This window comes from Bicyclus anynana, chromosome 10 (genome assembly GCF_947172395.1).
Source record: "Bicyclus anynana chromosome 10, ilBicAnyn1.1, whole genome shotgun sequence".
In the NCBI taxonomy this organism is placed as follows: Eukaryota; Metazoa; Arthropoda; class Insecta; order Lepidoptera; family Nymphalidae; genus Bicyclus; species Bicyclus anynana.
This window is the reverse complement of record NC_069092.1, coordinates 9,003,093-9,029,446: the sequence shown is the minus strand read 5'-3', so window position 1 is coordinate 9,029,446 and position 26,354 is coordinate 9,003,093. Positions and strand designations below refer to the sequence as shown.

General features: G+C 35.9%; 1 protein-coding gene across 1 annotated transcript in view; it reads right to left on the bottom strand.

Moving 5' to 3' along the window:
* Window positions 1-8,550: 8,550 nt before the first annotated feature.
* The window catches only part of LOC112042927 (lachesin-like), a 41,056-nt gene continuing 23,252 nt past the window's right edge, over window positions 8,551-26,354 (bottom strand). Inside the window, exons 2-8 of the mRNA XM_052883913.1 lie at window positions 23,710-23,807; window positions 22,528-22,735; window positions 19,378-19,542; window positions 15,955-16,083; window positions 10,351-10,485; window positions 9,641-9,793; window positions 8,551-8,757 (exon numbers count right to left, since the gene is read on the bottom strand). Coding sequence (XP_052739873.1) covers window positions 8,594-8,757; window positions 9,641-9,793; window positions 10,351-10,485; window positions 15,955-16,083; window positions 19,378-19,542; window positions 22,528-22,735; window positions 23,710-23,807 — 1,052 coding nt within the window. The 3' untranslated portion in view covers window positions 8,551-8,593. The remainder of the gene's footprint in view (window positions 8,758-9,640; window positions 9,794-10,350; window positions 10,486-15,954; window positions 16,084-19,377; window positions 19,543-22,527; window positions 22,736-23,709; window positions 23,808-26,354) is intronic.

The window sequence follows — 26,354 nt, the reverse complement described above, 5'->3', positions numbered from 1 at the left end:
ACCTGCGTGGCTCTCGTTCCCGCACGAATTCGGAGATAATATATAGCCTATAGCCTTCCACGATAAACGGGCTATCTAACACTGAAAGAATTTTTCAAATCGGACCAGTAGTTCCTGAGATTAGCGCGTTCAAACAAACAAACTCTTCCGCTTTATAATAATAGTATAGAAGTATAGATATATCTATACTAACAATTTGAAGTAAAGTTTGTGGTGTTGTAGAGGGTGACCTTGACCTACTGAAAACATTTTGAAAATTCTTTTATTACAAGAAAGCCACGTGATTTGTGTGTACCGTAGTCTGTTACATAAAGATTTATATACTTAGGAATAAACCCATAATATGGTGGTCCTAGAGCCTGTAGAAGCTAGCCTAGGCTTTGGAAGATAGCAGATTTGAGAGGCCCAGATCTTCAACCGTCTAAATATTAGCCCTTCGATAAACAACATTAACGATTTTTTAAAGATAATTTTAAAGGTGAAGGGTTGCCACGAAGCTAACGGTCTGGCGACTGGAGGTATGATTTCTCATGATATCCTGTAGAGAATATCGCCGTAGACGTACGTCCAAGCTATTTAGCGTTTCGGTACTATTTCGTGTAGCCGAAAGTGGTTTGTATTTTCATCCTCCCCTAACAAGTTAGTCCGCTTCCATCTTAACTTACCATTAGGTGAGATTGTAGTCAAAGGCTAACTTGTAAAGAATTAAATGTAAAATGTAATACCTTCCAAGGCCACCATGGTCCAAATTCCATAATTGCCTGAGACTTAGCCTGTACTACTGTCACGCGCGGTGGACTTACAAGGGTCCTAGGTTCGATCCCCGGCTGGACCGATTGAAGTTTTCTTAATTGGTCCAGGTCTGGCTGGTGGGTGGCTTCAGCCGTGGCTAGTTACCACCCTACCGACAAAGACGTACCGCCAAGCGATTTAGCGTTCCGATACGAGAAACCGAAAGGGATTTTCATCCTCCTTCTAACCAGTTAGCCTGCTACCATCTTAGATTGCATTATCACTTACCATCAGGTGAGATTGTAGTCAAGGGCTAACTTGTAAAGAAATTCTGGCTACAGCAGTCTATCGGTCTATAATTACCGTAAGTCGGGGCGGGCGTTAAAAATTTAAAAGCAATACAGATATTTATAAGTTATTCTTAATTTCAGCATAGCTTCGTAGTGCACGTCCGTATACAGAAAACCTATTTCACGGCTTAATTACTTTGATATGCACTGTAATTATATGTTAGTGGCGTAATAACCGACTTCTCTGAACACTGCTTCATTTCATGCACTACAGCTTTGTTTGGAGTTTATATACATAACTTATTTCCACTTACTGTCTTTAACTACGAAGATTTACACTTAAGTTAGCTTGAACTATTTGTTGAACGTTACGTATCATAATTTGTTTACGTTTACTAATATTATAAATGTGAAAGTGAATTGATTAGTTTGTTTGATAGACTTTAATTACGCAAAAGATCATTATAATATTTGGAAAATTATATTATAATCTTGCATGAAATGCATGAAATTTTGGATATAAATCTAGTCATGGGCTCAGAAAAAATAAAGGGGAATTTTCATCCGGGGGAATCAACTAAAGAGTAATCTTTTTTTGAAAAAAAAGGTCAATTGAATTTATTGAACCCAAACTATAGGTACTAAAAAACAATAAATAACGTCGTACTATATTTTATCTACTAATCGATTTGAAGGCGTTGCTAAATCCATATAGCAACGTAAAGTTTAGTTCTTAAGTAGGTATACTATAAAAAATATTTTTTAATAGTATACCTACGCAATAAAAAATATTTTTTATTGCGCTTTGGAGGTCTGGAATCTACCCTAGTTACGAGTACCTATAGTAAAAGAATGGGATGTCAACTTTCGGCTTCTATCAACAGAGGATGAAAATAAGCCTTGGCACTCCTTCTAAAGTAAAAGCTTAAAAATTATGAAATACACACAACGCAAATCAAAAGCGAAATCCGTCAAACCTCATTGGAGCAGCGTGGCAGTTATAAGCTCCATTTCCTTTCTCTTATAAAGAGGCAGGCCAGGCCTTGTAGTGTGCCATTAAAATAGGCTGTTGATGATAAATAACAAAAATAAGAGGAATGGTCGGACTTTGAATGACATTTCTTATAAAGTCTTGTATATTTAGTATTGGAAGAATAGTGAGACTTATAGTTAATTTTTATAGTAATTTATTAGTTAATTTACTTATAGTTAATTATAAGTTAACATTGGAAGAGAAGGGATGACTAGTACTGGTAATGCAAGCAAGGCTTTATATAAGCTGCTAGGCGCTGCATTCGACACGACTTTTGTGTAGCGACAACAATTTATTTATTTTATTTATTTATTTATTAATTAATTAATTTATTTATTTATTTATACACATGAAATATGCCCAGAGAAACATTACAGTTTCTCAATTCGTTTCTCGAGCAATCAGAAATAATAATTACAACAATAAATCTAAAATTACAAAATGAGTATTAAACAATCAAAATAATTTAAAAATAATAAATTCAATTCAAATTAAAAATTAAGAATAAATTAACATTAACCAAGTCAAATAAATTAAAATAAACAATTCAAATAAATTAATAATAATAATCAAGAATTAGAATACACAAAAAAAAATAAAAATAAAATTTTTTTAAAATAAAAAACAATTAGTGTAATGGGGCCCATTTGGAAAGTCAATCTGCCTATTTTGTTTTTAATTTTATTATAAAGATAGTGGTATGATATTCATTTAAAGTTATTAATGTGTTAGAATTCTTTTGTTTTTGATTTTGTTTAAAGTTTATTACAAAGTAAGTGTGTGTTAATAAATGATTTGAAATTCTTTATTTTTATTCAAATTTCTCTTGTGGTTCCTAGGATAAGAGTAACATAATATTGAGGTTAGACCCTAGGAGGCCTAGGCAACCGTGCGTGTCTGGCGTAAGGCAGCTTGTAAAATATACGATTCAAAATATCGTTGATCACGGTCGGGATCTACGTCACGGCTAGCTTACCATAAATCATTTATGCCCCTACTCGCTCTAGTAAACCGAAGTGTCTCTCAGAAACTATTCACTGAAGATGTTTTATGTCATGGAATACTATTATATGATTCAGTTTGGTATGATTTCTATTTTTTATTCAGTTGAATTCTTGCTCAAAACTTTATTATTCGTGATAGCCCAGTGAATATGACCACTGCCTTCCTTTCGGAGGGTGTAGGTTCGAATCTGGTCTGGGGCATGTACCTCCAACTTTTCAGTTATGTGCATTTTGAGAAATTAAATATCACGTGTCTCAAACGGGGAATCATCATCATCACCATCATCATCATCATTGCATAAGTAGGTACGTATACCGAGTATAAATAAATATCAACAATTTTATTTTCTTCGCACTATTCTTTTGTATCCTGGTTTTGATATTCTGCTCGGCGATTACTTCCATTTGATACCTCGGGGAAAATTTTGATACCCACGTCAAGTTGAGTCTGAAGTGAAACTAATCTGTCACTTTCGAGCAAATGTTGTATGGAATTTATCATCAGATTAGTTATTTTCGTCTCTTCCTCTTTTTCCTGAATAAAAATTGCAAACAATGTGAAGTTTAAGTTTTTTGTTAGTTCAATATTTTATGTAATTCATAATTATATTTCGCTTTTATCTACACGTGTGTATAAAAATCTAAATTTTAAGGTTGATTGAAAAATGGTTATGATGGAGCTATGTGTATGGATTTTTCTTTACTTTCATATGTGGTATAATAGGAGGAAGTACTTAAAAAAATGAACTTTATACTTACTCTAATTGAATCTTTGTTCCAAAAGCCATCGCATGAGTAATCCAAACTCCAAAGTTTACTAGTATGTAAGAGCATACAGACAAACCTTCAGCTTATATTAAATGATCAATGGCTCTTAAACCATTAATTCACCGTACGAATATATATGTAACATTTACGTTTATATAACAAAGAAGCAACTGCAGAACCAGTATACCTTTTATACCTGTTATATACCTACATTTATATGCCGGCGTTGACCACTCAAGCTTCCTCTACCACGCAAGTCACTGAAGTCACGGAGCGTAGACAGAAAACCCCAGAACATCCACATCGATCGCAATATGTAAGCTATAGAATCCTCAGTAAAGTTTTATACATTCCTTTCAGTTGTTTCTCTGTATTAAATTATCCGTCATATATGTGTTACGTATTACGCCACGCACTGGAAAGCGCAGTGCTTGTCGACCTTCAACTTGCGGGACCAACGAAATCCAACGGGAGCTGCTGGATGCTGGCGGCTATATCCTGCAGGGGACGTTCGTCCAACGATGAAAATGAATACGTATAAAACTAAAAAAAAACAGTTTACCTAGTTTTCCGTGCTAGTAATTTTTAAGGACTTGTTATTTACCGACCCTGCAATATATTGGTTGGTTGGTAATGATTATTTCATACTATAGATATGTTATGTGCCTATAAAGTCACCGCAAGAGGTGATCTGAATGAAGCGACTCCACTGAGCGCATACATGCACAATTTTGTGTTTACTTACATATTATACGAGTATGTTTATGTGTATATAATTTTTACACTTTCTAAACACACAACTCGACATTGTAGACAATATTTAGGTACAGCTGAAAAATTCGATTCACTCGCGTACCTACTCACCTGCACGGCTATTCACTAATGATGTTTTGTATAACTCGCAAGTGCGAGTTTCGAATTCACCTCTATCTTTCTCATTCTACAGTATCGTGTTAAACAGAGAGAGATAGAGGTCAATTCGAAACTCGCACTTGCGAGTTATAAAAATATCGTTACAGAATAGCCTAGCTGTACCGCTCAGAAGTGACGGCAGTCACTTCTGCGCTATTTCATTTTAAATATGGTGCTCAGAGTTATTTTCTGATATAGTAACAGCCTTCTAAGCGTTATTCACGTTGGTTCATTTCATAGGTAAATTTTTTTCAAGGGTTTGTAGTCTAGTATTATGTGTTTAAATAACTTTTGTTGTTTAATAAGCGAATAAATGAAATTAAGACAATTATGCACATTTGTCCGCCTCAGTTTTGATGTGCTGGTGCCCTATCTCTAGTATAAATCTCGTTGTCGGTAGATATATGTGGAAATGATCTACCTAACGTTTGGGATGTAAATTTTTGGTTCGCAGTAAAAGGACGCAGGTGGTCAGCTCGCCCACTAGAGGCATAACATATAAAACACTTTGGACAGGACCGGCATGATATATCCACAACACAACCTGCTGCCACTATTATAATATATATTAATTATACTAATATTATAAAGCCGAAGAGTTTGTTTGTTTGTTTGTTTGATTGAACGCGCTAATCCAGGAACTACTGGTCTGATTTGAAAAATTCTTTCATTGTTTGATAGCCCATTTATTGAGGAAGGCTATATAATCCCCGTATTCCTACGGGATTGGGAACCACGCGGGTGAAGCCGTCATCACACTAATATTATAAAGGCGAAAGTTTGTGTGTAAGTGTGAAAGTGTGTAAGTATGTTTGTTCCTCTTTTACGCTGCGGCTACTAAAGCGATTTGGTTGAAATTTGGAATGGAAATAGATTTTACTCTGGATTAACAAATAGGGTACTTTTCATCCCGGAAAAATCCATGGTTCCCGCGGGATTTGAGAATAACTGACTTCCACGCGGACGAAATAGCGGGCGTCCGCTAGTACTTTATAAATAGATAATAATAATTCATCAATTGCCTCGGAATAGATACCTAATGTTAATTCCTCAGGACGGTTATGTGACAGATTAGATTGATTATATTAGTTATATGACTACTTAGTTGCAGACAGGAAAGAATCTGACTCATATTCGAAAGTCGCTTACCCCCATTTGACGCAAGCTTTTTGCTTAATTTGAGGAGAAAGAAAACCTTACGAAATGAGAATGCTTACAAAAAAATTGTTCAAATTGGAATGGAAATTCTTGATCAAGTTGTGTTTTTTTTTGATGCGGTGAATTCAGTATTTTTTTCCATATAGCCTCAGACTGGTTATCGTACCCTCGTACGGTTACTGGTTATCGTATCGTATCGTACCCTGATGACACATTATGATATTGTACCTATTGGAAAATTAAATTTCCATTTTGTAAGTATAGTGCCTACCCTAGTTAAAACATTGTGCACGCCACTGCTGGTTATGCAGCGAAGATGCCAAGCTTAGCAATATGATACCGCGAAGAAACCACTCAATGGAATGGAATGAACAAACTTTACCCCTTCTAAGTTTGCGCGCTGTTAGAGTATCTTAAATTACATAGCTGTTTAACTTATTTTAACAACTTAACACGTTGTTGAACAAGTAAGATTAGTAGTAGAGCAAAACTCATCTGGGGTAGTACTACCACCACGCATATTTGCTGCCACGAAGCCTAGCTGTGTTAGTCTTTAAAGCGTATGTTTTCTAGTTTTACAGGCGAAAGGCGCTATTTATAGTCAGTTTCGATCGAAATTTGCTTAACATATTATATTTCTCATAATAAAGCATGTTGTTTTGTGTTCTACACGATGGCTCTTAATTTCATGTCATACAGGCCAATGGTATGTTTCTTTAACTATTACAAAAAAAAAATAACTAAAGTAAAACTATAAAAATAAAAATGTAAATTAAAAATAGTATTTTGTTATGTTTAACGAAGAAACTTACAACAAGTCGGAAAATTAAATGGCAATGGACGGCAGGTATAGTCCGAAGCGTTGATATATCCTTGGATCCCAAGGTGCTAAATTGGCGACTCCACACCTCAAAACGTAGTGTTGGTAGATTCTCCACAGGGTGGACCTACGACTTCAAAAAGGTTGTTGAGCTTTAGGATGCTGGTGTTTGGAAGTCTTTCCAGGTGACTAATAGAGACGAGCCGCGATAGCCCAGTGGATACGACCTCTGCCTCCGATTGCGGAGGGTATGGGTTCGAATCCGGGGCATGCACTTCCAACTTTGCAGTTGTGTGCATTTTTAGATATTAAATATCACGTGTCTCAAACGGTGAAGGAAAAACATCGAGAGGAAACCTGGATACCAGAGAATTTTCTTAATTTTTGCGTGGGTGAAGTCTGTCAATCCGCATTGGGCCAGCGTGGTTGACTATTGGCCTAACCCCTCTTATTCTGAGAGGAGACTCGAGCTCACCAGTACGCTGAATAGAGACGACAATCAGCCAATCGAGATTAGGACCTTCTTATCTTGATTGACTGATTGATGGCAATGACATTTTTATATCATCAAGCTAGGTATTGCGAAAAGTTTCATACTTACCTACTTTAATATTCTCGAAGATAAATGAGGTCAGGATATCCATTTTTAATAACGTCCTGTGTACCACCTTTAATAAATATTTTCGTTATCACTTAGCTTTAGTCTCTTACATATTTTACTTTGAAAGTACACCAAAGTTTTCGGCTTTATCATGCTCAATTATAGTCACATGTTGTTTTCCTGAAAATTTATCGCCCTAGTGATTCAAACGTTATCAGATTAATTTTTAAGGAAAATAATAGATTCTGAGGTTACCCTAAATTAGTTTATTTCCTCATCAACAACAAATATTTTAGCTTATACATTATATACTCAACCATTGTTCAATACTAGCGGACGCCCGCGACTTCGTGCGCCCTTCGACCTCTTTTATCCAGCCCTATCGCAAAATCCGTTCTCTGTGGATACCTAATAACTACATAAACAACCTCCCTGCCAAATTTCAGCTTTCTACATCAAGCGGTTTTCGAGATTTCGTGATGAATGACGTTAAGAAAAGTCTTAGTTGATAAACTGAGCAAGGGAAAAAAGTGCTCCGATGGTAAAGTTAACTTTGTCCCTGAAACCAGCAATGCTTATTTGGCAATTAACGAAACCATTTGCTAAAGCATTCTTATTTGTTCGTTTCAGAGTATTTACATTTGGCCGGTTTGGTCTAGTACTATGCGACCTTGAAAGAAGTTTTAAGTTCTATGAATAAAATATTTATTAAAGAAAAGGTATTTGCCCTAAACGTTTAAGATAGCCGACCTTGTAACCTCTTTCAAAACGAAGTGACTTCAAAGTTATCCAATAAAAACCCTTTTAAACACTTAACAAGCGCTATAAAATCCTTCAACTTTTATATTCACTTAATGTAATCTTGAAAATGAGGATTTCTAAGTTGAAACTAAACTGACTCCCTCGTTGACCCATTATTTAGCTTATACGGCCACAAATCATGAAGACCATGATTTGAGTTTTGGTTAGGACCTTGGGATTCTCAGTAGCAAGCCAGAGTTGGAAGTTAGTGATGTTTCACCTCCACGTCTTTGAAAGCACGAGAGAACGTCTATGCCAGTCTTTTGACTAAGATTTGATAGTTACCGTTACAGAGTCAAACATGAAATTTTGATTGGATTGATTTGCACCGTCGTGAAGACCAATTTCCTTTTACATAAAAAGAGAGACTTAGTTAGCCCTGCAGTGTGCTAAAATAGGTTAATGATGATGACAAAATTGAAACTACATCAAAAAGATTACTGTAACAATATATTGTGTATATACAAAGTAGCTTTATAATAATAATATGGCAATAATGTTCAGTACTGGAGAGAGTACTGGCGCGAGTGTTCTGGCCGAGCTCCGTTTCAACGCTTCTAACTCGCTTACAATAAGGGTTTCTTCGAAGTTTCCATCCACTTCGTTGTATTGCATCTCCTCGTATTTACCGGAGAGAGCTGTAATAAAACAATATTTTAATCCGCAATAAACTTTACGTTCCATTTTATTTCCATGTGTAAAATAAACGAAATGAAGAGGATAAATGAAAGAAGACTGACAAAATGGAATTTAGGGCGAGGGTGAATGGAAATGTTGGAAGGGGAATGCCAAATTCAGGTCATTCTCAATAAAGTCCTGGCAAAGAGTACCTATTCTACTGACAGACTAGTATCAAAGCATTTATGAAAGTGTAGGAAACAAGTGAGATACATGAGGATAGTAGCTAGTGGAAAGACATGGCCTCTGTCAACGCCTAAGACAATGAAGTTGATGAATTTTATGAGACGAATATCTTAGCATTCCATGGATTCACCGTGCAGGTGCCGGGTCCATCGCGTGGTAGAGAGAAAAACACCAAGCAAAGTCTAGGACTTGTGACTACTGGATGTAGGGTTAAGGAATTCCTTGATCGATCAACACTCCCCTTCTCTGCTCGTATTGTTCTGCCCTGCCTATCTAAATTTGGTAAGATCCTATTAGAGCAGCTTTGGATACTCGTTCTAATATAGAACTAGCTGCACTTCTAGAGAAGCCAAGGTCTTTAAGCAACTTATAGAGAGATTTTGCCGGTAATCCTCTCGCACCTACTTCTACGGCGTACAGACTAACTACATAGCCATTTTTAGTTTAGTATGTAAAATATAAAAAATAGTGTAATTAGTTAGGAGTATTATATAATTAAATACGATAGTTTAATTGAAAAAAATATTTAGACCCCTTTTTAAAGTAAATTAGAAAAACACACCAAAATAACAGAAAATCGTCTTAATCGTATTAAGTACTCTGAATAGGTGCGAACTGCGAAGTCTTACAGAATTAAATCATAATAAAGGTACTTACAATACAATTTAATAGTTCCGTCGGTGTCTCCGAGGGAGTTTTTTGATATGCAACTGTATGTGCCGAAGGTATTGCGTCCCACTTTCTTTATTTTTAGCCTCATGTCCACTTCGTAGCCTCTCTCTACGGCCGTGACCTCGAATTTTTTGTCCGCTGTAAAAATACGATACATATTTTATGCAATCTTTGAATATAAAGAATAAGCAAACTAAATATTTTAAATGTATTTAAATTATAAAACAAAGTCTTCCACCACGTCTGTCTGTCTGTTCACGATAAACTCTTACTAAATACTAACGGATACGGAACGGAAAATAGAACGGATTTTCATGCTGCTTTCAGCAAAACATAGAGTGAATTATGAGAAAAGTTTTAGTGTTTTTATCGTGAACAGATAGACCGACAGACGAGCCGAAGTTATAGAGTAAGTAAATAGTTAACACTGTATGTATTATATAGTTAGTATGTAGTAGTCAGTTGTTTTATGCTACATTTTAAAAATTTTGAACTTGCTGCGAATTACATTAATGTGTTAATAAGACTAAAATATTATTCGTTCAAAAGTAAACAATATTATAATCGCTTTTGGGTGACACCCACCAATAACAAATCTAAGTATAATTACAAAAAAAATATCGGACAAAAAACAATTGCTTTGTTTTTGGTGTCCGGTCGTAGGATCAATCTATAATAACATAAACAATACTCACTCTGTGATATGATTTGGCCATTTATTGTCCAATAGTTTATAGATCTAGGGAAGGCTTCCGAATGGCAGTCGAGGTGAACCGTGTCGCCTTCCATTGCTCCCACCAGTTGGTTCTGTATCGTCATTATCGGTGGAACTGTGAACAAAGTTTAAGATTAGACTGTTTTACATTTAACAGTTAGAGTAACAGCTCAATAGAGCCACCCGGTACCTGAAAAGGCTCACCTCAAAGGGTTAGTATTCCTTATATGGAATTCTTTGGACGTAAATGTCAACCAGATTATAACGCTCGCAAACGTCACAAAGGGAGGCGGTGCACGTTGGTATTTATCTACACCGATACATATAAATAAAATTTGAGTGTTTCTGTGTAATTTCACAATAAGTTTGTGTCTTAAGTGCTTGAGGATTACACGACGGCCGAACCGATTTAATTGAGAGGTTTTCTGGTAGATAAGTGGAGCAGTGGAGTAGCTACCCAGGGTTAGGCGCAGCAGTGCCCAAACTTACGGGATTTTTATTGCCTAATACCTACATCAATTATTAATTTTAATTTCTGTCGTTACTGTTTAAATATTATTATTATTACCTGCCACACCAAAAGAGCTAAAGTAGTAGTTAAAATTTAAAAAAAATAATATGTATATATGTTTACATGTATTGTATATGTATTCTTATGATGATGGCGATGATGATGATTCTGTATATTTAATATTTTTAAAACACCCTAACCAGTTTTTTTTTTAAAGAATATTTGCTATATTTTTTATAATATGACCAATATTCCCATTCCCCTCCAACTAGTCGAGAAAGACTGTGCTAGGAATAGGTACGACAATAGACCAACGGGGTGATGATTGAACCATCACCCCTCGATGATGAGTCCAACCGCTCTTACCGTTGAGCTATTGAGGCTAGTAGAGGGCAGTTAGGATAGTAGAGGGACCCCATTTTTTATTTGCACCAGGACCCTTGGTTGGGAGGTTGTTAAGCAATGCGGGCTACTTTTGTCCTAAAAATCTATGGTTCCTGCAGAATTTGTGAAAAATAGAATTTCAAAAATTATTACTAAAAGATAAAACTTAAAAATAATTTTACCTAATTGTAAAACACTTGTAACAATAGTAAATTAAATTAATTAATATCCTAGCTGTTACAAGCGATAAAGAAAATAAAACCATTCAAAAACGTATTTTCATCCGTCTGTTTGGAGAAATTAGTCTTTTAATTAGATAGTACTTACAAAAAAATGTTTTAGTTCAAAATTCTGATTCACCTTTATTTTGTCTGCATACCTAACTCATTTTATTGAGAGAAAGCCACAAAGACTTTCAGAAATAGAATTCATTCGCCAATTCGCAACGGAATGGGGTGCTTGAAGTTGATCCCTCTTGTTAGTGTAGAGGCCTTTGCCCTACGGTATGATTTTAATAGGCTATTTACTTTCCTTTTAGCATAGATAATAACTTGGCTACAGTTGTTATGGCTGCTTTAATTACGAATAATAATAGTTCAGTTTAAAATGTACTTTGTAATTAATATTTGTTATTAGGTTTCAGTTAAATAGACGTACGGATGATGTCTGATGATCAATCGTCTTTATCTTTATCTTTAACCCATATTCGGCTCACTTTTGAGCTAGAGTCTCCTCTACGAATGAGAGGGGTCAGGCCACGCTGGCCCAATGCGGATTGGCAGACTTCACACACGCAGACAATTAAGATATTTCTCTGATATGCAGGTTTCCTCACAATGTTTGCCTTCACCGTTTCAGACACGTGATATTTAATTTCTTAAAATGCACACAACTGAAAAGTTGGAGGTGCATGCCCCAGACCGGATTCGAACCCACACCCTCCAGAATCGGAGACAGAGGTCGTATCCACTGGGCTATCACTGCTCTATCTGCATCTGATGATCTGATGACTCTATTAGATATGAGTTATATTTTGATTTTACGACAAGTTAGACTTTATTCCAATTCCACTTGTTTGTAAAAAAGAAGACACAATAGTAATAATAGTAGCAAGGTAACTTGAAACTGTTACCAATTTAAATCGACCACATACCTCTAACTCTCCCTACTGCCTTGGTCGTCCAACGGTTAGCCTACGTGGTTACGGATCCCGAGGGCCTGGGTTCGAGTCTTGGGTGGTGCTATTAAATTATACTAAGCTTTCTTTTCTAAGAAATTTTCGTCTTTAAAACTAAGGACAGTTTAATATAATATCAAATACTATACAATAATAGTACAAGTAAGAGTAAAATACCCAATAATATTATGAATTATGATATGACATAGATAGAAGTAGAGCTAATGTGATTCCTCTTTAACCTCGCAAGATAAATGTACCGTGAAGTGATTTCTGCCCGTCCATCAATGTCCTATAAGAATGTCAGTTAATAGTGTTGCTGTGGGAAAATACGCTCAAGCTCAACAAGCTATAAGAAGCTTTCTACAATGCTTTAATATTCTGCGTTTCTTGTTTTTAAGCTACTGCATAGCTTTTATCGCGGGCTTTGAGCGCAGCGACCGAATCAAGAAATTCCGTAACGAAAATAAACCTTACATCCAAGCCGTGCATCAACGTAACACATTTCGACATTATCATATCGACTCAACTGTGGTCGACAAGCGACGTGAAATTAGGGCAAGCAAAGCAAAACTTATTAAACCAGAGTTCGATTCTAGCTCAACGTAAAGACATTTTTTATTTGTTTTTATTTATTTTTTCTTTCATTTTTTATAAAAAATAAAAGAATAAATAAAGTAATCCAATTTTGTTTTTGTGTATTGAAGAAAAAAAAATTGTGTAAGTGCTGCATAAATAAAATAAATCATCATCATCATCACCATCATCATCATCATCACCATCATCATCATCACATCAGCCGATGGACGTCCACTGCAGGACATAGGCTTTTTGTAGGGACTTCCAAACATCACGATATTGAGCCACCTGCATCCAGCGAAAATAAAATAAATAAATAATTATAATCGCATAAGTTGTTTTATCTGTCCAAGTGCGAGTAAGCAGCGAAGGTTCCGAACAAAAATATTTTTTAAAAGAAATATTATAAATCGTTACATCGGAAAACTTATTTTAATTACCATTGCAAAAATACGACATTAAACAGGCCAAAAATCGAGAGAAATGTAAAAAAGAAGTCATAAAAATTAAAAAAATACTTGTACGTATTTTAACGTCAAGAGACGAGACTGGTAATGGCATGCTTTACTGTAAGCGAAGCACGAACTTGATTCATATTTTGCTCATAATGCTCTGATGAGATGTCGAGCTTACAATGAAGAATGAATATCGACTGCCGTGTTTTCGCCGAACTTTAAAATATTCACATTCTTACAGTAAATATCCTTAAAATAAACTTCTTTATATAAGGTTTCTTTTTTTTAATCTTTAGACTGAAAAAAATAAACACAATTATCCAAAACTGCAAGACTAAAAATAACTTCCAAAGGCTATAAAAATAAACTAGAAGCTAGCTAAATTATTTGCAGATAAACACGTAGCTAGTCAATTACTAAATAGGTTATTCAAGTTGTGAACTGGACCTATAACATGGACGTAATATATCAAGGAAATTGCTTCAAAGAATCGTAATTTGTAGAATTACGTGTGTATTTGAAATTGAATCTTTCAATTATTCTATTACATCAGTAAATAGGTATTTCATTAGATCTTGTACTACTAAAATATCTCTTAGTAATAATTAAATCATTAATTTGGTCACTGGTGCCTAATTTAAGTTTTCCTATACTGAAAGCAATGACGGACGTCTCTCTAGAATAAATAAATGGTGACATAAATAAGAATACAAGTTTAATACGAGCATCGTGTACTGTATCCTATATAATTCACAACATAGTTGAGCAATGCTTTCTTTTATTGTTGTTTTATAGACTTTAGTACCTAAAAGTCAGATTTGTTGTTTGTTTCTTTATTAAGAATTAGCCAACTAAAGGATTAAAACTTGTGTCATTATTTATCATCTCCTGTCCCTTATCCCACTTAAGTGGCGTCGGCAAAATATGTGAATCTCCTCCATTCGTTTCTATTACTCGTCAGCTCAGCATCCTCTTTCTTTAGACACCTCTCTCCTCTCACACAGTCCAACCTTCTGTGGTCTTCCTCTTCTCTTGCGTCCTTCCACTTTCAAATTCAACATTCTCCTGGTATCTGATATACTTTCATCAATCCGTAATACATGTTCATACCAAGCTATAGCCTTTTGCTCCTCATTTTTTCTGTCACTGGCGCCACCTTCAGACTGCCTCTTATATACCTTCTCATTCCATATTTATCCATTCTAAACACACCACATCCATTTCAACATACGCAATACGCATTTCGTTCACATGTATTATTCTATTATCCGTCTCTTTTAACGCCCAACATTACGAAATTAAATTAAATGAAATTAAAGCTGCACAGCGCAGTCAGCTGCTGATCCATACAGCATGACAGGTCTTAAAACCGTATACCAAAACGTGTACACGACTCAACTTAAAGAGTTTTTCGAAATATGCCCCGCTACTTTTAGTGCGGGTTATGTGAATAATATGAGTCACCGATGTCTAGCGGACATCGGTGATTCATGATTTAAAATTAATAAATTAAACTTAAAATTTACATTCTGGGAACAATACCCGCGTTGATGAGTTCACGCTTACGCGGCTTGATGTGACATGACAGATAATTTTCACGCCATTTATTGAAAATACTTATAACAATTATGTACTTTTATTGAAAAATCGGATTCCCTACTTCACATGAGTTGAGTCGTTTATTTATTATTTTAAGCACATTACCAACACGCCTCATTCCAGTAAGGGTAGGCAGAGACCACGTCCTATTATTTGCTAGGATCCTTGCATAAGTTTCTTCTTCCATTCTTATCATTCTTTTCATATAAGCCTTTAATGAAAATGTCCTGGATATGGTAGAAGAACATTCAACTTGGCTTTCCCCTTCCAACATTTCTCGCGTTTAATTCCCTTTTGTCATTAAATCTCTTTTGTCCCGCTCTGCATGCCCAATAATCTAAGCCTACCTTTCTCAACTTTAATCACTACGTGTTAGTTTCCTTTCCCGTGAGAATATGGTAATAAACAATGACATCCACAAACAACGTAGCTTTTTATTGGTAAAAGAACTTGCAAAATTGTATCCGTAGATCCAGAGATTACCCATTATAGACACCACAAACTGTACATCTTTATAATCCTACTAATATTATAAACGCGAAAGTTTGTATTGATGTTTGTTTGGATGTTTATTACTCTTTATAACGTCGCATCTACTGAACCGATTTGGCTGAAATTTAAAATGAAAATAGATAATACCCTGGATTAACAGATAGGTTACTCTTTGTCCCGAAAAAAAAAACCATTGTTTCCCGATATTTGCAAAAAAATATTGTTAGGGTTGTTTGTTACTCTTTCACGCCGCGACTTTTGGAATGATGATAGATTACAACCTGGATTAAGACATAGGCTACTTTTTACGTACGTATATACTTATTTTTTGCGAGTAACATCGCGGGGCGCAGCTAGTATTAGCATATATAAGCAATCTTTACTTACAGTGTACAACGAGCATGACTCGTTTGCTGACGGACGGCGGCACCCCGTTGCTGGCGATGCAGAGGTACGCCCCCATGTGTAGCCTGGACACCTTCACCAGGGGCAGCACTGCGCCGTTCACAGACGAATCTATAGAAACAAACTGTCATTTTATACTATACTCTATCTGAACGTACGTCCTGTTTGAACGTTGGCTTATTTATACTGGGATCTTAGGGTATCCCCCATCGCCACAGTCTTAGGGAGGTTATGTATGATACCCGTCCACAGAGTAAGGTATAGGGTAATATTGTACTGCAACATAATAAGTCTTTATCATCATGAAAAATTGCAGAAAATCAAATTACAGAATAAGCTATTCTTGTCTATAGTTATGCAATAATTTGCTATTTTAGAATTTAAACTATCGATTTTTTTATTTTTATTATTTATTAGTTAGCCCTTGACTACAGTCTCACCTGATGGTAAGTGATGCAGTCTAAGATGGAAGCGGGCTAACTTGTTAGGAGGAGGTTGAAAATCCACACCCATTTTCGGTTTCTACACGACGTCTTTGTCGGTAGGGTGGTAACTAGTCACGGCCGAAGCCTCCTAGCCAAATCGTGAATGTTAATCACGTTATCATGAAAAACATGACCTGGTTCTTGCAACGCGTTTCAAGAAACATCTTATGACTAAAGGGTCCCGTATGGGCTCGAAAGTAGTCGGGCATATTCCGACATTGTGTCACGTTTTAGCTGTGCTTTTTACAAAAATATCTTTGTGTTCATCCAGGTATTTTCACATGTATCGTATGTAATAATGACAATGTAAAAAATATTTTAATTAAATCCTACTAATATTATAAAGGCGAAAGTTTGTATGGATGTTTGTTACTCTTTAACGAATGAAGCGATTTGGCTGAAATTTGGAATGGAAATGGATTTTACTCTGGATAACACATAGGCTATTTTTTATCTCAGAAAAATCCATGGTTTCCGAGGGATTTGTGAAAAACTAAATTCCACGCGGACGAAGTCACAGGCGTCCGCTAGTACAATATAAATACAATAACTTTTGATCGTGAAATGTTCTCGATTAAACAACAATAACGATGTAAATGTATTTACTTCCAACCTGAAATTAAGTTTTTAATGACGTGCGTAATCACATTCACGGCGAGCGGGGCATTATACAAATCCCGTTTCCAGTTTTATTGCGCAAATTATCTTTATCAGGAATCACACTTTCCGTCCGAGGAATTATAATTCCATATTATTGTTGTGCGGTCTTGGTGTTTTCCCACCTTGGTTATTATTTTATTGTTATTGTAAAAGGCGACGCAATTAGGCGGCGTTTGAGCAATGATTATAATAACTTTATAGTGTTTTAAATGTTTATGTTTCATCAATAACGACGGTTAGCTAATATTCGTAACGTTGTGATTAGTTTAATGATAGAATATTCCATCCTTAACTTTTAAAGTAGTGTTATATTATTCGATAATATATAAATATCTGTACTTATATTGTAAAGCTGAAGACTTTGTTTGTTTTGGTTGAACGCGCTAATCTCGGAAACTACTGGTTATATTTAAAAAGCTTTTTCAGTGTTAGATAGCGCACTTATCGAGGAAGGCTTTAAGTTATATATTATCTCCATATTTCTACAGGAACGGGAACCACGCGGGTAAGACCGCACGGCGTCAGCTAGTGTATCAATCAATATTAATAATCAAAGGTTATCTTTTGCTAGGATGATAAATTAAAAATATTTTTAAAAATTAAAGGTGGGATTGATCAAGCAACTTGAGACAAAGACAAAAAACACTTGTTCTAGTAACAAAACTGCATTAACTATCATGAGGATTCATTACGAACTCTTACTGAAGAAGGTATTTTCCTAATCGTACAAATCGTACTTACCCTAGTTAAAAACTTTGTAAACACCACTGAGTATACCCGTATCGTAAATAATGAAACCTACGTAGAGTTATTTGACTAGCTGTGCCCCCCGGTCTCACCCGCACATCAGCCCTAGATTATGTTCACAGGAACATAAGGATAAAGTATACTATAAACCTATAATATTATGTTATTATACACTGTATTGTATCTGTATTTGTGCTACTTATAATGTATACTATTACCTACTCGATATATTCGTAGATTGTAAGTTTAGTATGGAATAAAGAAAAAATAGGCAAGTTAATGTCAAAATCTATCTAAACGTACTAAGAGAAAAGCAAAGAAAAGTTGTCTTAAACATTGTAACAGAAGATGTATTATGATAAATCAGACAGCGTGGAAATGTTGGCATGTGTAGTTCTAGTTCTAAGGGAGTACGTTTCTGTGGTCGCATTGGTGTGGGTAAGCCTTTACTGGTAGATTGAAAGTGGTAGGGTCTTTGTGGTTTGCATGTTGCATGCTTTGAAGTCGATGTTTCGTTCGGTTTTACCCGTTTTCATTTCATAAAACGGTAGATAAGTGTAATAACACATGCTAGCTGGTATTACATTGCAAGATTTGGCACTTCTAATGTAAAGTTTTTTTTTATTGAGAAAGAATACAATAAGGAACTTAAGCTAACTTAACCTAATAACTATACAAATCATGCCCACGTGGAATGGTGGCAAGAATACTGGCTGCATTTCCGCGCTGGACTGTAAAGTTATGTATGATGGATTTAATTATAGCTACGAAAATGGTTTTTATTCAAATTTATCACTTTAAGCATCCTAGCGGACGCCCGCGACTTCGTCCGCACTTAAACCTCTGTAATCCGGCCCTATCATGATATACGTTCTTAGTGGATGCCTACTAACTATAGGCTAGCTCCCTGCAAAATTTCATCTTTGTACGTGTCAAGTGGTTTTCGAGATTTCGTGATGAATGACTTTTCGCATTGTGACACCACGCCACCACGAATTTCCGTAGTGTCATCTGGTTCAAAGTAATCAGCTGAAAATCAGAGCTGTATGTGTATGTCCAATATATGCTTGGTACATGCAGCATTATGTGCTATGTGCATTTCAAGAAATTAAATAGCATGTGTCTCAAACGGTGAACGGTCAACGGTTATTTTTGCGTGTGTGAAGTCTGCCACTCCGCATTGGGCCAGCGTGGTGGACTAATTGGCCTATCCCCTCTCATTTTGAGAGGAGAATCGAGCTCAGCAGTGAACCGAATATGAATTGATGAATTTGACATGCAGCACAATGCTGAGCTGGATCCTTTTTCAAGGTTGTGGCAAATATGACATAGTGGTGTTCTGATGCTCAGACTACTTTTAGTTTTTGACTTGCCTAATGGTCTGGGAATCAGCTACTGCAATAGTGTTAAGAAGTTAGGTGTGGTATGATTTTCCTTTTTTTTGTGGCAAAAATGTTTTTTTTTTTCTAAATGCCGTGTGACTCAGGACGTGACTGTTATGAAGTTTACTTACTGTGATTGTCTGTAAAGTTTAAGGTTGGCAGAAGGTCTCCAGCCTCTTTCCGCCAGACCACAGCTGGAGTGGGGACCCCATGCGCTGCGCAGCGGAGGGTGACGTTGGCACCTTCTCGAGCCACCTGGTCGCTACTTGTGGGGTAGTCTAGAATATCCGGTGGCACTGGGTAGTGGAAAATAAATATTAGTACATTTTGAACAATCATTATCACCCTATTTTAATGGCTTACTACAGGGCCAGACCTTCTTCCTTGTAGGAAAAGGGGATATGTAGCTATACCCGAATCGGTGCTTACGTTTTTTTTTTCTCTTCCACAGTGGTTGTCTGGAAGAGATCGCTCTTTAGCGATAAGACCGCCATTTGTACATTGGTTTCTAAGTGTTATTATAAGTTATTGTTTATTTTTGTTTTTAATGTACAATAAAGTATATTTCTTCTTCTTCTTCTTCTTCTATGTAGCTTAGATTCATCACGCTGCTGTAACGCAGATTGGCGGGGTTAGGGCGATAATGTAAATTCATTGACGACTTTATATAATGAATAATAATGTGTTCTCCGAAACACGAAGGCGTAACACCACCAACTTCTCATTTACAGGCTATGAATTTCAGTTTAATATTTCCAAGAAGACAATCTCACCTATCTTATATCCTGACCCAGGGTTCGAACCCAGGACTCTGCATGTGTGAAGTCTACCAATCCGCATTGGGCCAGCGTAGTGGACTATTGGCTTAACCCCTCTCATTCTGAGAGGAGAATCAGCAGTAAGCCGAATATGGGTGGATAACGATTTAAAGATATGCGGGACCCCAACGTCCGATGGATCTTCGAACGTGCCTGTCCCAAGTTGCTAGAATAGCAATTACTCCATTACAATCCCACTTGGTGTTGGTCCACCAAGTGGGATTGTAATGTAATCGGGGTTTATGGGGTAACGGAGAGCCGCTGGTTGCAGACGGCAAAAAAGACTAGTACTTAAAAGAGGTTCCGCAATCCCATCGACTGTTATGATACTAATGACTCTGATGGTCTTAAACAAAAAATACACAACACGACTTGTGTACATATAATTAATTCCAAATAACCGCAAAACTGTAATTATTTTCACATTATTTAATTAGATAAATGGAAGCGCAATTATTGTTCTATTGTGTAAAACCAAATGTTGCACACGATATCATACACAGAAATTCGAATACCGTTTTGTTACGTTCGCGATTATCACAGCTGGGACCGTTATTGTTGCAATTACGAGTCATTAGGTACCGTTGAGTCTACAGCACGCTATAATGGTCATTAGTTGAAAAATAAGAAATTATAACATGAAAATGGTTTAAATGATCAATATTTGTAATAAGGTAGTTGACTCATATCAATAAACAATATTAACTTTATGTAGTACATGGAATATGGGTCCGAGATATATCGATATTAATTATTAAGTTAAAGATTTCTTATAAAAATTAATTTAAAAAACATGTATTTTCCAATTTTCCAAAAGTCAAAAACGCGGTCGTCCATTTTGTGACGTCACAATGTTACTTAATGTACTAAACGGCAATCAAATTGTTAACTAATAATATTTTTGTCAAACGCTCCGTTTGTTAGAGGATATTGCCAAAAAATATTTAAATATTTAAATTTTCATATTGTAATCACATCTGAAAAAAGTATAATGATTATTTTTCAAACTAGTAGAACGATACTGAACAATACATAGCATATTATGTAACAACATAATCTTTACGTTGAGTGTTTATTATCATATTTTATCATTCTCAGCCGTTATACATCCACTAGTACACTAGAAAGCGCAGTGTTTTAGTCGACCCCCCATCAGGTGGACTGACGACATCAAGCGAGTCGCAGGTATTCGCTGGATGCATTCGGCTCAGGATCGTGATATTTTAAAGTCCCTACAAAAGGCCTATGTCCTGCAGTGGACGTCCATCGGCTGATATGATGATGATGATAATGATACGTTCACTGCTGGTCATAGGCCTTTTCGAAGGACTTCTAAAAAAACACGGCTTAGAGCCGCCTCCGCCCAACGCTTCCTATAACCCGCTGGATTATGCACCTAATGGAAGGTCGACCAACACTGGGATTTGCAGCGCGAATTCACATTTGTCAGCACTATAAAATCCCATTGACATATTACAATATACTACATCATCACTATAGTAGCAGATGAGTTCTTAATAGCGTTATTATCAAAAACAAAGTTGCTGTAATTCAAATACAATAAGAAAATGTTTAGGAATTTAAAAGTTATAAAATGATTAAACGGCTTAAAGTATTATTGTTAGCCTTTCTTAATTCCATTTAACTCTCGGACTTTTGTTGTTATTATTTTTCACATAGCTGTCTTAAACTTATCGCCATAAAAGTCAACACTAGGTTATTTCGGCATTTAACTTTTGTTATTTTCCGCTCGTGGCGCGCATAATTTCAATTTAAAGTTTCATAAAACCGCATCGCGGAGTCTTAAGCTTTGGAGCTAAACAAATTATGCTTGCTAACATGAGAAATAAATCCATTAAAACTTAAATACAATTAACACAATTTGGTTACACTTTTTTACTAATTAATTTACGAGAACGATTTTAAGGGGTAAAGTAACTTTGCGCTCAAAACACTGATTAAATTTTTTTTTATTTGTGACTCGCTAAAAAAACCTTGACTGTGCTTGGTTAGACTGAGTGACTTCGGATCACGAGGTTCGAGTCCTGTGTCGGACTATGAGCTTTCCTTTTCTTTCTTCTAAGAAATGAGACACCCCCGTTTCTAGGAAAGCACTAACTTAATCTGGTCCGACTACCCTAATATGTCAATAACATGTGCCGGAACTAAATGACCTTGTTGCTGTTGTAAAATACGCGATGGTTCTTAGTGATCAAGTGGTCCATTTAGCCTTTATTGCTAGAGACACTTACCGACAACGACAAGTTGCTTTGTTGTACGCTGTTTCACTCTTCATCTCTTCATGGGGTCTGTGTTGAGTTGGCACATGTTCCAACCGCGGTCCGTCTGTCGCACGGCGTGTATGTATCGGAACCAGATGCATTAGTCGCTGTGGTTCATGGCGATGCGATGGTTCTTAGTGATCAAGTGGTCCATTTATTCTTTATTGTTAGAGACACTTACCTACAACGTCAAGGTACGCTGTTTGGCTCTTCATGGGGTCTGTGTTGAGTTGGCACATATACCAACCGCGGTCCGACTGTCGCACGTCGTGTATGTGTAGGAACCAGATGCGTCTGTCGCTGTGGTTCACGGCGATGCGATGGTTCTTGGTGATTACGTGCGTGGCTATCGTCAGGATCGTCTGCGTGTCCACACGTAGCCACGCCACCTGTTTGTTATAAAGATCACCTATACATAAATACCTTTTGATAATAACATATATATAATAAGTTATAACAATATAGGCTAGTACTTGGCTATTTTTACGTAAAACAGTAAGCTTTCATGCCTTATATAACTAAAGACAATAAAAATGGCGTATTCCACCATAAACAATAGAGATTAGTGTCAACAACAGATCTGTCGAATGTCGAGTTTATGTGTGAGCTATACATGTCTTTTTATACAAAGGTATACTCTAAGTTGCTATCGAATATAAAACGCAATGTAGTTAAAAATTTCAACAGGGATTATGTTTTTCTTCAATTATTGGACGTGTATACTCGTATGTTACCCGACGTTTACGCATTTTAATTGCTGTATGGGTAAATAAAGTTTATAAAAAAAATTCGATGACGTGTTAGTAGAATATCGATGAGACGTTCATCCTACAACCTCTTTATGTACTGAGTTTATTCGGAATCGAGACGTGGTTTATGCAAATTGCAGAAAACGATCGTGATTACACTGGAAGTAGATATTGATGAGTAAAAATGAAAATTGTGATGTATGTAGCATATTTTACTAATATTTTAAACGCGAAAGGGATGTTTGTTACTCTTTAACGCCGCTACTACTAAAGCGATTTGGCTGAAATTAGGAATGGAAAGATTTTACTCTTGATTAACATATCTAACATATATTTTTTTTTTTTTTTTTTTTTAATTACTAAAATTTAATTAACTTGTTCTACATTAAATATACAAAACACTATAATATATTAATTAACATATATAACTTTTTATCCCGGGAATATCAAGGTTCCCGTGGGATTTGTGAAAAACTGAAATCCACGCAAATGAAATCGCAGGCATCCGCTAATTTGTTAATAAAGTGTTTTAAAAGCTGTTGGTACCATTTACAATTGTATAGTGACACTTTCGCTAGTCTATTTTTTTAATAAAATAAGTAATTAGTACTAACTCTGTAAGAGCCGAGGTCATTGACGACACAAGTGAACACAGCTTCTCTTCCTAATGACACTGTCTGGTTGTTTAGGCTGTCTTCGAAACGTGGCACTTCTGCAACAAAACAATTTCAGTAAAAGCAATCTACAATTACATTCGCAACGTGATATAACAAAAGGGGGGAAAAACCGTTTGATTTCTTTTTCCTCTTACTCTACTTTTCACTACTTCCTCTATTCCTAGTTTAATAAAATAATTTTCAGAATAAATTGATTCTGACGGCCTCCGTGGCGCAGTGGTATGCGCGGTGGATTTACAAAACAGAGGTCCTGGGTTCGAACGCCGGCAGGGCTAGTGGGAGGCTTCGGCCGTGGCTAGTTACCACCCTACCGGCAAAGACGTACCGCCAAGCGATTTAGCGTTCCGGTACGATGCCGTGTAGAAACCGAAATGGGTGTGGATTTTCATCCTCCTCCTAACAAGTTAGCCCGCTTCCATCTTAGACTACATCATCACTTACCATCAGGTGAGATTGTAGTCGAGGGCTAACATGTAAAAGAATAAAAAAAATTAAAAATAAAATAAAAGTTGATTCATTTCAGCATTCAGTTAGTACAGCGGTTAGATTATATGGCTGATCATGAGGTCCTAGTTTTGATTCCTGGACCGGTCTATGGAATACAGTTTTTGTTTCTAGAAATTTTCAGTATATATTTTCAGCTCAAAGTTGGAAAGTTGCTTGTTTATGTCTCTATGCCTCGAACAGCCCGTTAAGCCGTTAAGGTAGTTTTGGTAATTATTATTAACAACTGATAGTGATCGTAAAAAATTATCTTATTATCACCCTAAGTTTGCCAACCCGCTATGGAAGCAAGGGGGTAGGCTTAGCTCTATATCCGCTGGCCTTCCTCCTGATAGGGGAACTCTGAAGTGGGGTTTTTAAAATAAGGCTGATAATGATGATGTTTTAGAACTAGTGATAAATTTAGAGCTATTGCGGTCATCTGTCCTATTCATTATTTTAGTTTTTATTAAAAAAAAGTCAAATCAATTGACAAAATGTCATTTACCTACTGGATGTTATCCACCAGTAAGCATCGGATGACATTTTTACATAGAACCTCAACTTTCGTTAATGTCAAGAAGCATACGTCAAAGATAGTGAATTAACCTGCTGATGATGTAAGGGTGTGATAATCATTTGCGTATATCACTTCAACCCAATAGTATTCGAATGTTAAATTGAATTGAAATTGAAATTCGAATATATGAAAACAAGCTGAGCGTTAAAGAAATGAAGGAACTCCAAGATTTTTCAATTAAAGAATACTTTCCCAGTGTTTCATAACCCTTCGTTATTGCAACTATGAGTATGTAGGTCAAAGCACTTCCCGGTCACAAAGTATTAAAATAATGAAAAGTTTAATTAAAATAAGGAATAATAATTAATAGGCATTTCATATTCCGTTAATAAACTGCGCAAATTGTTCGAATAAATATTAAATTTTCAGATCAAACGAATGTTAATGAATGATTTATCAAGTACATTATTATATAATATGAAATTAAATGATTTGTACATTTGTTTCACAACCATATTTTGTAGTTCCTAACAATATTTACAATGTTTTCTTAGATTTTATTTAACAATTTAGTTTTGTTACACTGCTTAAACGAACATAACATAACACAAATAACAATGAATGTACCTACTGTACGTTTCTAATAATATTTTTCTGCTTAATGTAAGTACTTAAAACCCAAACTACCCAAAAAAGAGAAAGTCTCAATCAGTTACCCAAAAAACGTGATAAGTCATTAAGTTTTCAAAATAAAATAAAAAATTTATTAGGGCTGTGATATGAGGTGGAATCTATTTTCCCCCTCAATATCCCCATCTATATTAACAAGCAATCTATTTTACATACATATTTCGTATATTTCAAAAATGAGTTTACGATTTATAAACACGTTACAAGTATTTTTATTAACATCCTAAATACGTAATAACAAATTAAACAAAATCAAGCTCAATTCCCCAGGTATTTAAATAATAAAATTGCATTTTGCAGTAACATCAAGTTTGTCTACGCCATCCACAAATTGTAGAGATAGAGGTCGCTAGAATGGGGCTTAACTCGGTTAACTTAATGCTTGTCCTCACGAACACAGGTATTTGCATAAATTATAATGGCAACGGATTCTGAAAACCACTGGATAAGGGCGTAATGGCGTAATGTACATTATTTTTGGGACCAACGTACTTAATGGCGAAAGCTTCGCTTTTACGGTAACCTCGGTCTTCTTTGTGTTGCAGTAAAAATTTTAGTCATGGGTTAGTTGTGTAAAAAAAAATTGATCGTTAACCCGCATTGGAACTGTGTGATTCTAAGCTCCTTATCCCAAAGCCCTGGCAAATATATAGTACAGACCAAATTCCAAAAATTGGACGGACAAAATCTACTGGGCTTGCAGGCTAATTCTCTATATTTAACAGATACAAAATTGAGATTCTATATAACAAATTTCATCCGGTGCTTACTTTCATCATCATCATCATCATGTTAACCGATGGACGTCCACTGCAGGACGTAGGCCTTTTGTCGGGACTTTCAAACATCCCGATACTGAGCCAGCGAATCCAGCAAATACCTGCGACTT